Here is a 14728-nt window from a genome sequence, read left to right on the forward strand (position 1 = left end):
TCGCCCAACCAGTCTACATGTGTTTTGTGGACTTGGAAAAGGCGTTCGACCGTGTCCCTCGGGGAATCCTGTGGGGAGTGCTCCGGAAGTATGGGGTACCGGACCCCCTGATAAGGGCTGTTCGGTCCCTGTACAACCGGTGTCAGAACTTGGACAGAATTTCTAGGTGCAGCCAGAGTGTTGAAGGGGTCCGGTTTGGTGGACTCAGGATTGGGTCACTGCTTTTTGCAGATGATGTTGTCCTGTTTGCCTCATCAGGCCGTGATCTTCAGCTCTCTCTGGATCGGTTCGCAGCTGAGTGTGAAGCGGCTGGGATGAGAATCAGCACCTCCAAATCCGAGACCATGGTCCTCAGCCGGAAAAGGGTGGAGTGCCCTCTCAGGGTTGGTAGCGAGATCCTGCCCCAAGTGGAGGAGTTCAAGTATCTCGGGGTCTTGTTCACAAATGAGGGAAGAATGGAGCGTGAGATCGACAGGCGGATCGGTGCGGCATCCGCAGTGATGTGGGCTCTGCATCGGTGTGTCATGGTGAAAAAGGAGCTGAGCTGTAAGGCAAAGCTCTCAATTTACCAGTCGATCTATGTTCCTACCCTCACCTATGGTCATGAGCTATGGGTAGTGACCGAAAGAACGAGATCGCGAATACAAGCGGCTGAAATGAGTTTCCTCCGCAGGGTGTCTGGGCTCTCCCTTAAAGATAGGATGAGAAGCTCAGTCATCCGGGAGGGGCTCAGAGTAGACCCGCTGCTCCTCCGCATCGAGAGGAGTCAGATGAGGTGGCTCGGGCATCTGATCAGGATGCCTCCTGGACGCCTCTCTGGTGAGGTGTTCCGGGCACGTCCAACCGGGAGGAGGCCCCGGGGAAGACCCAGGACACGCTGGAGGGACTATGTCTCCTGGCTGGCCTGGGAACGCCTCGGGATTCTCCCGGAAGAGCTAAAAGAAGTGACCGGGGAGAGGGAAGTCTGGGCATCTCTGCTCAAGCTGCTGCCCTCGCGACCCGACCTCGGATAAGCGGAAGAGAATTGATGGATGGATGGATGGCAAATGTATCACCAAATCTCTCCACTATACGCTAACACTTCTACCTCTCCAGGATATGGACAGCGCAAGCTACGAAGTAGGCTTACAAAATAAAGCAAACTATGCATGCAGTGAAAATGTACTTCTCCAGCTAGATTCCATACTCAGAACCATCAACCCTGCTCAGTCCAATCCAATAGCATCTGTACGAATGATTTTTCAAGGAAAACCCTGGGCAGGATTTACGACGATACAATGCCCCGACATTGCAGCGATTTTCGTCGGAGAAGATGGCGAAACGCCTGCCGAAAGGGACATTTGCATCTATCCCATATGCAACTCCTGTAAACAGATTTCCACGCTCAATATGAATTGCGATCATATGGTTTACCCACTTTTATTCCCTTACGGAGACATTGGCTGGCACAAAGATTTACAACATGTTCCCGATAAAAGAACCGCCAAGCGAATAAGGCTTACTCAATGTCAATGCCAATTTTACGTGTACAGATTAGCAATGAGGAATACATTTAGTATTTTGCACTCCAGCGGCAAACTATGCATATGTTAAAACAGAGGGCGGGTGTCTCAACTGTCTCAGATTACATCAACAAGATCTGCACGTGGAACAATACAATGTTTGAATACAGATGCACTGCAAGCAAACGCTGAAAATAACAACGTACGTGTAGGCAAAATGATCATATTACCATCCACATTTCCAGGAAGTCCAAGATACATGCAACAAAACTATCAGGATGCCATGGTCATAGTACGTAAATTCGGAAAGCCTGATTTATTTATCACTTTCACATGTAATCCTACTTGGCCAGAAATTCTACATGAACACTGCGTCTTTTCAAGAAGTATTTATTTCTACTTGATTTCTGAATTCTTTTCTCACCGTTTTCCGTTCCTATTCTTACACCACCATATGCTATGGCGGGCGTCGGCTAGTATAGTATATCGTAGACGCTTGCACTGTACCTGCGTTTTCCAAGTCTGCTTCAGCCATGGGGGAAAACACTCTTTCAAACACCTTTTAAATACAAACAAAACACACTATATAATAGCTCTGAGTTTGCCTATGTTATATTAGCTGTGTACTTTACAGGGTAACAGACATATCGTACAATGCTTTGAGGCTTAAAAGCCAGCTGTCTCACCTGCTGTTCTGTTCTCTTTCTGTCCTGTCCAGACCTTGTCTAGCTCTACTCCAGCCTCTGCACCAGTCTCTGTGTAGCAGAAACCTCCCAAGTAAGACACCTTTGAGTTCTTTTAATCTGAAGAACAGAACTGGAGCAAGACAGACAACTACGAAGTTGCCCAGTTTACTGTGTGTTTCAATAAAAGCTCCAATACTGAATAAAGTCCCAATACAATTCCTCAAAGTGCCAGAATAAGTCTCTTTACCTAGTTCTCTCCTGCCTGTTTTTTGTGCAACTCAGAAGCCCAAACATGACAAGATATAAAATCATTTTACAGGGTTCTAGATCATACTGCAATAATTTCTTACTAAAAATTTAATGTGTAAAAAATAATACTGATGTAACATACCAAATTATCAGTTCTAGTGGCTTCCTAAGTATTTGACCCAAAATTTTTGATTTGATGTGCTATGATGTGAACAGTTGCTGTTAATATGGGAGTTCTTTTATTTGATCTTTCATCTTGTTAAGATGCATTACAACTGGAAAATAAAGTACTTACTTTTAATTACCCTTACTATTTGTCTTTATTAATTCTTATTGTAAGAAATTCTGAAATTTTTGTATTTTTTCAAAAACTTGCCATGATCAAGTTTATTTTGGGGCAGCACGGTGGCACAGTGGGTAGCGCTGCTGCCTCACAGTTAGGAGACCCAGGTTTGCTTCCCGGGTCCTCCCTGCATTGAGTTTGAATGTTCTCCCCGTGTCTGCGTGGGTTTCCTCCAGGTACTCCGGTTTCCTCCGACAGTCCAAAGGCATGCAGGTTAGGTGCACTGGCGATCCTAAATTGTCCCTAGTGTGTGCTAGGTGTGTGTGCATGTCCGTGTCCTGCGGTGGGCTTGCGCCCTGCCCGGGGTTTGTTTCCTGCCTTGCGCCCAGTGTTGGCTGGGATTGGCTCCAGCAGACCCCCATGACCCTGTAGTTGGGATATAGCAAGTTGGCTAATGGATGGATGGAAGTTTACTTTTTCTACGAGGTGAGACACAAAAATAACCGGACTGAGCTTGGGGCTTTCCTGGAAAACCATCTGGAGGTCGGCTGGACATGAATCCTAGAACTATATCTCCTCCTACATGCCTCCTCAAACCGCTGACCGGCTAGTTATATCCTGTGAATAGCCCAGTCAGTATTTGCACAACAATCACTACACAAGTTGCCATGACAATGTCGGGTGAAGAAAGCGAATAGTGAGACAAGACAAGACAAGACAATGCTCCCACACTCAATGCTTTTTCCGTAAAGCAGTTTTTGACTGACAAAAACATTCCTGTCCTCGATCATCCTCCCTATTCGCCCAATAAGCTCCCTGTGATTTTTACTTGTTCCCGAAAATCAAAAGTGACCTGAAGGGAACACATTTTTATTCAATGGATAAAGTGAAGAGTGAAACGGCAAGCCTGTTGAAGAGCCTCAAGCAAGAAGACTTCCAGCACTGTTTCCAATCAATGGAAGATATGTATGGAGCGGTGTATAGACCGGGAGGGGGAGTACATAGATACAGTAGGTGACGTTTAGAATGCTGTAATTCATCAATAAATATTTTTATTTTTTTATCAATCCAGTTGTTTTTGTGTCACACCTCATATAGGAGTATATTTAATTGAATTGTATCTACAGCAAATAATGACAATACTGAATGCCAAAGGGGTGCAATTACTTCCCTGTCTGCTACTACAAATGAAAATGTCAGTTAAGTAATTGCTCCCCTTCAGCACTCAAAGTTGTTTACAACTCTGTCTGCACTGCTTACTGCTAATCATCATCATTTTGATACAATTAAGGGTGAAAACTTTACAGAAAATGGCAAATTAAAAAGAAAACAGCAAAACAAAAAAAATAAAAATTTGAAGCTAAGGTGAGGTATACAAAAGTTTATGAATTTCTATTTTAAGGCCAGACAACTAAACAATGAGATTAACTAAAGGTAAAAATGAATAAAAACCTGCAGGCATGGGAGTCTGCACCTCTCAGCATATACTTAACTTTAAGGGCCTAAGCTGTCCATAGGCTTTATTCTCTAGCCATCCTCCAGACTTTTTAATGCATTCCATTTCAAAGTAATGAACAAGAATCAGCTGTTAAGACTTGGTCATTCACCTACATGTTATATTATTCTAAGATATTGTTCTGCTTCCTACTCTTGTCCCTGTTGCACAGCAAGGAATAGTTGTATATTTCCCCAAAGACGAGGCTCTGTCTTCTCATCACTTGCCCCACACCAGCTAAGTTCATCAAGCCCACCACCTTCTAGTGAACAAGCATAACCAAAATTCCTTCCAAATTTGAAGGAATGTGATCATTTCAAGCCATTTTTTCAGTTATAATGCAATTACATAGAATCTCTTAACAACAGACCTCTATAAAATTAGGCATGTGCAGAGAGTTTGAAAGGAGCAGGTGTTCAGTTTATGTTGCACATGTCAAGGGAGAGAATTCATAATGAAATTAAATAATCAATCCATGTTTGCCACTTCAAATAAACAGAGGTTCAACTTCACCTCAGGTTTGTAGGTTTTATGTAATATTATTTTAAAAACTTGAGCTTAAAATCATGCTACTCTTCTATGGTAAAAAAGTCTTTTGTCGCTGTCACTTTTACCCAATTATGGAATTAGGTCAAAAATAAAACTGGATGACTCGTGTTTGCTTTGACAGTGCAATGATATGACCAATCAACTGTGACTCTTAATCAGTTTAACTTGAATGACAAATTAGAATGGGGCAATTATTAATGACAGCTGTTATACTTCAGCATATTTATAAATATTCTTTCCAAGTGTATTCTGTATTTTGTTTTGTTTCTATTACTTTTATTTTCTAGTGAAGAAACATGTAGAACTAATTTCTGCCTTTCAAGTAATTATTACATTTTTTTAACAAATGGGAAGACAGTATTTTGAAAGAGACAGACCAGAAAATGAGTCAGAATATACACTGAGATTGAAACTGAAAATCATACTGCAGTTTCACCAAGCCAAAAACAAAACCCAGAAATCAGAGTCAAAAAACGTTACTAAAAAGTCATAAGCCAGAGAGTATGAAAGAGGAAGAAGATAGAGATATATACACAACTTTGGATGAAACCATAGCCACCAGGACCATCCTTTAAGTCTGCTGCATTAATAATGTCAAATGTCTCGACCTTTGCAACCATGCCTCATTTGGCTATGGGATTTGCAAAAAGGTGGTGCTAGTAACAAAATCAAAATGGCATCAGAAACTGTGCAAAATATATTAAAAAAAAAAACTGAAATAAACATTTGCTACAAAAACCATATATTTGGAATCTCCATAGTCAAAAGCAACTAGCAGACATTAAATGATAAAACTACTAGACATATAAAGATAAAACAAACATAAAATGAAGGCTAAGAAAAATGAATGAATCAGAATCATAGCATCCAACTCCATTTTGTTTTCGGTGACGCCTGTCTGAACGGTTTCCGTTTTCAATAGCAAAAATGTTTTCCATAAGTCTAAAAATAATAAATTCTTTACATTTATATAACCCTTTTCTCACTACTCAAAGCGCTCTCCACATAGGGAGGACCCGGGAAGCAAACCCACAATCTCATTACAGCTAAGTCATTTATTTAATATTATTTTAGTAAAAATATATTTGTTTCAGATGTTGTAAACAAACAACTGGATGACCTGAGATGTGGTTGCAAGATAAGTAATTTGAGATTTTATTATGGACATTTTTGATACTGTTTTCTAATTTCCAGCATTGGTTACCATAGACGTCTGTTTTATGAGGCACTTGGTTATTTTTGCTCTGTATTAAAATATGAGATAAAAAATTTTTCTTGCCCATCACTACAAACTACATGGGGGAAATAACATAGAAAAATATGTTTTTGGTGGAATATTTCTTTAATACATTTTGACACACAATTTTTTGCTATCTAAGTAATTTTTACATCAATTTGAAGGCAACACTCTGGCTAATCAATAAAATTTACGTGATTGGGTACAACGACAGGATTTTCATGAGAAAAAAATGAATATAAGTGATTGAGCTTGCTCTTTTGTAATAATGATAATACCAAAATGAATGCATTGCTTGATGATTCCTTATCTTGCATAAACAGATTTACTGAACTAACATAACAAGTATATGACTAGATGAAAATGTCCAGTAGTGAATGAAGGAGTAGGTCTGTTAATTCTGTATAAAATATTGGGGATTTGAGCTCTCTTTGTTATGAGTGGGCCTTGCCTAAATAGTATCCGCTCTACCAGAATTTGGCATCAGTTCAAATCATTCTGGTATTCTCTGCTGGAGGATTTACAGGTATATTGAGTAGAAGAGTATTACAAGAAAACAAGAAGCACGTATTTATTCCCCACACAGTGTAGCCAGGAATGTCACCCCTGCCACAGAGACTTCCCTGCAACATGTCCATGTCTATTGTCAGAGCTTGGATTGGTTAAGTATGCTCACGTAAGTGACACTATCCTGTATGTACCATTTTATAAATTGTTTGCCAGTTACCTTCTCATTTTGTCCCTCAAAATGTCAATTTCAGGTACCCTTAATTAAAATTAAGTTAACTAGTGATTTTAAATTATCATGGTATGAGTGCATGCTTTAATTAAGTGTAGCTTCCACTAGACTGGCACTCTTTCTAGGTTCATTCCAGCCTTCTGCCCAGTGATCTTTGCAATCTTAAAATCGAATTAAGCAGTTTCAGTAACTGAACAGATAGATCAATGTACTTTTATCACCACCTCCCTTGCATATGGTTAACCTGGGCCAAGCTTAGCTACGTTCTTTGATGCAGGGTGGTTCTTTCTGGTATTACTTTATCTACTGTCAGCTGAGGAGCAAGTACAGGGAAGACAAGTGAAAACAGAATTAGGAAAGCATATACATTACTACAAGAACTGGACTGTGCAAGAATAATGCAGGATACAATGACAGGAGAAAATTCTACAGACATGTACTAACATTTCAATATTTTGAGAGGCAGGATGTGAAAGCAACACTAACACACACACACACACAGACAGACACAAACAAACCCATTTGGCAAGAAGCCATCCATTTTAAATATGTCTGCTACATACATTCACGACAGAATTCAAACACATACCAACACATCAAAGTGGCTAAGCCTTGTAGTCACAGGGCAGACTAAGTGCCCACCACACACAGCACAACTGTACTTACCATGGCTGGTCCTCCAGCCATGTAGCCATGTAGTGACGCACTTCAATAGGGAAGGATGGTGGGTAAAGCTGGTTCAGAGTTTCAGTTGGCAGACACTGCACCTTCTTCCACAGTGCCATTCTCAGACTAGAAAAAGCAATAAAGAACAAAACTATAAACAATGCTGAAGGATTACCTTTGGGAAAGCACCATGGTGGAAACAGCTAAATTGTGGGTAAATGCCTTGGTAAAGGGAGAGGTTAATCTTATCCTGACTGTGCTGTAAAGGTTTCATCTTGCATTTCAGGATAAATTTCAATGTTGCCTGCTGAAATCTACAGCACAAAAATAAATACAGGGCACAAAGTATTAGGTCTGGTCAAGAGACCTGTGTGACTTCTGTGTGACATCTTTACGTATCAATCAAATGCCTTATACATTCAATAAAATCATAGTCAGAGTATATACTAGAAAGTTATCGATCCTGACAAATACCCACGTTTTTAGGCCACTAGTCACTTTTTGCTTTGTTGCGAATGATGGTTTATTTTTTCCTTTGACAGCGCTGCATGGCAAGTGATGAATTACAACTGTGCTAAAATGTAACAGAGAGCAAATGGCAGATGATTTCTTTTCTTATTTACATTTACTTATTCGGCTGATGCCTTTATCCAAGGTGACTTACAACATTTATGATATAACTGGTTACTTTTCTTTGTGTTTCCAACTGGAGCACAGGAAGGTCAAGTGACTCGCTCTGGTCACACAGTGTCAGTAGCAGGATTTAAACCCATGACCTCAGGGTCTGAAGTCTGTAGCCTTAACCACTACACCACATTGCCTGCCCATATAATTGACCATGGGAAATAATTGCTATACAGTATACAGTGATCCCTCGCTATATCGCGCTTCGTCTTTCGCGGCTTCACTCCATCGTGGATTTTAAATGTAAGCATATGTGAATATATATCGTGGATTTTTCACTGCTTCGCGGATGTCTGCGGTCTACAGTACGTGTGCTTCCTCAGTTGATTTGCCCATTTGAATTGAAACAAGGGACGCATTTGAATTGAAACAAGGGACGCTATTGGCGGATGGCTGAGAAGCTACCCAATCAGAGCACGCGGTTAAGTTCCTGTGTGCTGCTGATTGGCTCAGCGACGGAGTGTTGCATTAACCAGGAAGTCTAATCTCACTCATTCAACATTAACGTGCACAAGCGCCAACAGAAGATGCAAATGATTGCAGAAAAGGTAAAAATTTTGGATATGTTGAAGGAAGGAAACAGCTACACGATGAGTCCACGATTCTTTTTATTTAAAAAGGAGGAAAAGCATATAAGATCTACGGCCGCAGTGTCTTTTAACCAGGGCGCAAAATGAGTTGCAAGTGGACGTGATAAGGCAGTAGTCTGGATGGAATCTGCTCTAGGGATTTGGATTGAAGAGTGATGGAAGAAGAACAACGGCGGTGCTAAACAGTCGCCTGAAGAGGCTCCGTTGGAAGAGCTGTAACGCTCTCCTTTGTTGTGCAGTAAAATTAAACTCATCGTTATCGGACAAGTCGTCGTGTCATTGTTGGTGAGTAACCATAATTAATTATTTACGTACAGTACTTATTACATGTACATAGTTTAGTGTCACTGTACACACATTTTACTGTATACAATTTTTCTTGCATTGTACGTATTTATTGATGGTGGCCTGTCTGTCGTAATGGCTGTAACATATGTGATATCGGAGACGCTTGATATCTTTAAAATAATATTTAGGTTTTACTGTATGTAAACTGTGTTTACATACATAATTTCAACGAATCTTACCTAATATCTAAGAGAATACAAAGGGTTTATGCTGTATAATTGTGCGTGAAATGTTTGTAATAGTGTGGGAGAGTTTATAAGGGCTTAAAATATATAAAAATAACCATATAAACATATGGTTTCTACTTCGCGGATTTTCTTATTTCGCGGGTGGCTCTGGAACGCAACCCCCGCGATGGAGGAGGGATTACTGTATCTGATTTTTCTTGTGTTATTTTAATATGTTTAAAATCACCATTTTAATTGCCAACTCAATATGAGTGATGTTCTCCTCAACTGTTTTCACACTAATCAGAGTACAGCATTCCGTGTTACAGACATATGTTGCACTCTTTGCAAGATGCAGTGGCACATATTGCCTAAAACAGCAAATTGCATCTTAAAAGCACTAATCCAGATTTCTTCAGCAACTTAAGAAAAAAACAAACATTTTCATTTAAGTCCTTCATATTTAACAGTTATGACTTTAAAAGGGCTTCATCCCTGGCTTAAATCTTTTTATATCTTCTTCATTTATTGTTCTGATGTTGTGCTTTAGAAAGCGACCTCAGGAAGGGCTACTTTTATGCAGTTGGCCACAGCTCCATTATAGTCATTATAGTCTTCTCGCCTGTAGCACTACATAGGGCCCTTTCTGTCTTGTTGCTGCTTCTGAGACTTTACTTATAATCACAGGAAGGGCTACTGTTGAGCTGTATTGGCGTCTGCTGGCGCCCTTAGAGTGTGTGTCTGCATCTGTGCCAGCAGTGGTCATTCCAGTCTTGCTGCCTTCAGTGGCATTTCTAGAGTGGGTATCTGCATCTGTGTCAGCAGGACATGCTGCAGCTTTTCTAGCAATTTATGGGGTTGTCTGGAGGGGGTTATGTTTATCCAGAGTTTCATCTCTGACTTTAGTCTTTTTAATCTTTGTTGATTTTGTTGTGTTTGTGCATTGTTTTGGTATGGCTGTTAATGGAAATGTGTTTGTTAATTTCTTTTTATTTGTGTTTTTTCATTAAGTATTTTAATGTTTTTTTCAATTATTTTGTAAACTTGTTGTCATGTAATTATGTCAATATATTTGGTCAACTGTCCTTTTTCTGGTGAAAAGCCTACAAACACTGCCGCTGTGGACGCTTTAGCCTTTTTTATTTGCCAGAGATGCTTCAAGTGCCGAGATGTTGATAGTTACTTTTGATTTTTTCAAAATTTGCTCTTGGGTCCTTGGTTTTGTTAGGATTGGATTGCATTTCCTTTGTATATCAAATATTGCTATTAAATAGTAAATATTATCTAGTTTTCTTTGGGGCAAGGTGTTTTCATAGTGCTCCTCTAAAATTTGAGATGTAGAGGCTTTTACTCTTTTGGGTGTGTAGTCAATAGAGTCTGCTTTTTGTATATTACTACTACTTTGTGCTAGTGTGGTCTAGTTGCATTTTCAGGCCAGTCTGGAGAACAGACCTGCTTCTGAGACTGAAACCTGTTTTTTGAGATTTAAGAGCCTGCCATCACAATAATTCCTAAGCTAAACCACAAAGAATTTAGAGTTTCCCATTTACCTGAAGGAGTTTCTTTCAAACATGGAAGGAAACTACTGAGATCAAAAGGAAAATGAGAAAAAAACTACACAAAATGAAACCAACCAGAACAAAATGTGCTATCAGATGGCAGCACTATCTGCTGTGTCAAATTACTTATTGTGAGTCAGCTTAACGCATCTCAGATCTGAAACTAATTCTTAAGATGTTCACCGAGCACTCTCTCATAATTGGAATTTTAACAATATTTGGAATGCAGTTTCATACAAATGTTTAATCACAATCATGCAGTTATTCATAAATATCAAAGTATGCCATTCCTCAGGCACCCGGACTATCTATAAGTTGTAAAACAAAACAGGATGTGGCTTAGAAGTCCTGATGCCAGAAGTTATTTAGCATCTTCTCTCTAGTCATAATGCTCAGTTCCACTTTCTTGTACAAATAACTAAAATTAATCATCCTGCAGACTCAGTGAGCAGCTAACTAACAAGCTTGATGGATTTTGTAATCTCCTGTTGTCTGTTAAATTTGTTGTTTAAATAAAAATAAATACAATATATTAATCTTAGAAAAATTAATATGAACATTTATGAATATATCATGTACCCCCCTATTTTACTCTATTATAAGGTTTGCAAGGAGCTCTAAGGAATATTAAACTTTGTTTACCGGCATACCTAACACTGGCTTCTAGGGAAGTTTCTTATTAATCAAAAATGTCCATCATGGAAGTAGCGTATCACTAAGATGCTTTGCAGGATAGCCAATCACCACATAATATCTGTTTCTTCAGGATTTCAGAACTGTGGATTAGGCCATCCTTTTATTTTTACAGCATTTTGACTAAGACCTCACAAAAAGCATCATTTAGATCTTCTGCACTGAGAGGACCACTGCCCCTCAAATAAGTTAAACCAGGTTAGAGAAACAGAGTTCTTGCTATTTGAGAAACCAGGTTAACAGAAGTAGATTTCTCCATGAGTAACCCAGTTATTTGGCCATGTAAACACTTCTTTGGGTTACAGTTAAGGATTTTGTGGTCAGTTCATGCCAGTTGCACTCTGTTCACCTGCTGAGCTCTGCACACACTTTCAGCAGCCACAGGTGGAACCATCCAAAAGATACATTTCCAGAAGCAAATGCTTGGGCTATCGCATTATTAATTATCCTGGCTGAAATAATATGTCTCAGTATTTCAGAAATTGCTAAATGTATGTTGATGAGCTTAACCTACAATGCTAAGCTCACCAGTGCTGGAATAACACATTAAAAGTAATATGCATTACATAGTCCAATTACTTTTTAAAATAACAAATAACCTCATTACTTATATATTGAAGTAAAAATATCTGCATTACTATTATCCCAGTAGCACTGGGTGTAAAGCAAGAAGCACATGTGTCAGTATGCCTGTCCTTTGTAGGGTTCAATCGCACAGCCAATCAAAAAAGAGTGTGACGCGTGCAATCTGGTAACAGAGATCTATAAAGTGTCAGTTTAGTTTTAATCCCACTGTTTGTTAATTAAATGTTAAAACATTGTGATCAGGTAATGCAGTTTCAGAGAATCATAGGTAGCTCAGGTCTAGAATGTAAAACAGGATTAACCACACATTAAGGACTAAACATATTTATAAAACACAAGAAAAGTATCACAAGCTTCATGATTGCTTTAGGATTCATGGTGGTCACTGATGGAGTTTAACAGTTTAATGATGTTGAAGCGTTTTGCGAAAGGGGAACTCCAGTAGTGTGCTTGGGCATGTAAATAGAGGTTTTAAGAAACCATACCTTATATTTCTTCCTTTACCTGTTTACTCACCTTATCCCAGTTATGTATTTGTGCATGCAAATACATTGAGTGTGGACATTAATGTACATAAACTATCAGCCTTTCTAATGCTTCTTTTGGTCACCTCAGACTCCCAAGTCTTTCACATTTTCCAGCTCCTACTGCAGTACACTGAAAATGAAAAACTATTCTACTTCCAGGGAATTCTGCCAGACATCACCTCAAATCTGAATTTGGTCCAGGCCCATCACTTAGGATTTTGCTGAATGTATTATCCTAGCTAAATTTATTGACATTGTAATGTGTTCCACGTTTTAATTAAAATACTTTACATAGATTAAAAAGACCTATGGCCTAACTTGATGCTCACAGGACATGACTGACATGTACTATTTCAGAAAAAGATCTTCACCCCATAAACCATTGTTTGCAAGTATTACCATATTTGGGCTAATTTTGGCTTTAGAATCCCATCCTTCCAGATTCTGTGTAGCCATTTAGAGTTAAGCAAAATTATGGCAGCAGCAACGCTATTAGAATTGTGAGATCTGTTATAACCATACCTCTAGATATTCAACATCAAGACGAATTACTTCAGGGATTTATTTCATACTGTACCATAGTCTTAAACTGTACAGATTACAAATGCTTATATACAGTAAAGCCATAACCATTTCTCCATCTAAAATCATCGACCTCTCTAACCATTCTTCAGATACCTTCCTCCACAATTCATTTTAAGAATCCTGTTCACAGCTTCTTTCTCTTTCTTTTACGACAAAGTTAAAAATAAACAATAGATAATGTAAAAGTAATGAACAACTGATAAAATGTGGAATTAATAAATAAATAAAAAATTCTGAAGCACTGTGATAAAATGATTTCAGGATGTTGTTGTTCTTTTAACAGAAAGTGAGTGAGCACCCCATACAAGCATAATGCCAGGAACTAGGTTGGAACTGTACTACATAATGGGTTCATGTGCCCCAGCATCCTGTCTACACACCCAGGTCTGCATCCCTGTTTGAGTTCATGTGAGGATGCCATAGAGTCATATTAGTGCTGAATGTGTATTATGTGATATAATCTACTGTTGAATTCTGTACTTGTAATATTACTATTATTAATATTCATGAAGTGCTTAGAAAGGTTAGTCATGTCACACATAAAGACGAATCTCCCTGCCTCCCTTGACCATATTCAGTTTGCTTACTGCTCAAACAGGTCAACTGAGGATGAGGCTGAAGCGAGCAAGTCTTCCCCCTTCCATCCTCACCATATTCTACAGAGGCACCATTGAGAGTGTTCTGACCAGCTGCATCACTGTCTGGTACGGCAACTGCAATATACCCGACCGCAAGTGCCTGCAAAGGATAGTGAAGACAGCAGAGAACAGGACATATTTTACAAACGCAGAGTCTGCAAGGCCTGAAGCATTGTGCGGGACCCCTTAAACCCCTCACATGGACCTTTCCCACTTCTGCCATCCAAGAGAAGATACTGCAGCATCACAGCCAGATCTGCCAAGCTGCAGGATAGTTTTTACCCCCAAGCTGTCAGAATCCTTAACACTATGCTGCCCCCTGGGATCTTCCACACTGCCTCAACCATCTCTAAAAACAGAACTTTTACATGCAAGCCACTTTCCTGCAGACTAGTGTGCATGTAGGAAAGAACTGAAAATCTCATACTGACCTTTTAAGTATTTTGCACACTGCACTTTGACATTCTTTGATATCCTTCTGCTGTGAAACATTCTGACCTGTCATTGTTTACACTTGTCTTAAACAACTATCATCATACACTGATAATTTCTGTATTATCTATATCTATTATTTATTTATTATATTACATATTTATTGACCTGCGGTGGGTTGGCACCCTGCCCGGGATTGGTTCCTGCCTTGTGCCCTGTGTTGGCTGGGATTGGCTCCAGCAGACCCCCGTGACCCTGTGTTCGGATTCAGCGGGTTGGAAAATGGATGGATGGACATATTTATTGACTATATTTATGTATCTAGATTGCATAATACCATACATTGCATCAATGTTCATATTGCTTACTATACGTCAATATTGCTGCTACTTCTTTGTCTTGCCTTTGCACAATGTCTTGTCTTGTTTGTGTTTTAATTTTAAATCTTTATTTTTATTTTAAATTTTAATTTTAATTCTAATCTTAATTTAATTTTAATTTTTTATTTGCACTT

At 39.2% G+C, this 14728-nt stretch overlaps 1 protein-coding gene across 8 annotated transcripts in view; it reads right to left on the reverse strand.

Annotated features, from left to right (window-relative positions):
- Nucleotides 1–14728, reverse strand: part of stat6 (signal transducer and activator of transcription 6, interleukin-4 induced) — a 192345-nt gene that overhangs the window by 100072 nt on the left and 77545 nt on the right. For all 8 annotated transcript variants that reach the window (XM_051924058.1, XM_051924063.1, XM_051924059.1 and 5 more), the window contains one exon: nt 7407–7532. In XM_051924058.1, coding sequence (XP_051780018.1) covers nt 7407–7525 — 119 coding nt within the window. In that variant the 5' untranslated portion in view covers nt 7526–7532. The remainder of the gene's footprint in view (nt 1–7406; nt 7533–14728) is intronic.

Source organism: Erpetoichthys calabaricus, chromosome 3 (assembly GCF_900747795.2).
Source record: "Erpetoichthys calabaricus chromosome 3, fErpCal1.3, whole genome shotgun sequence".
Taxonomy (NCBI): domain Eukaryota; kingdom Metazoa; phylum Chordata; class Cladistia; order Polypteriformes; family Polypteridae; genus Erpetoichthys; species Erpetoichthys calabaricus.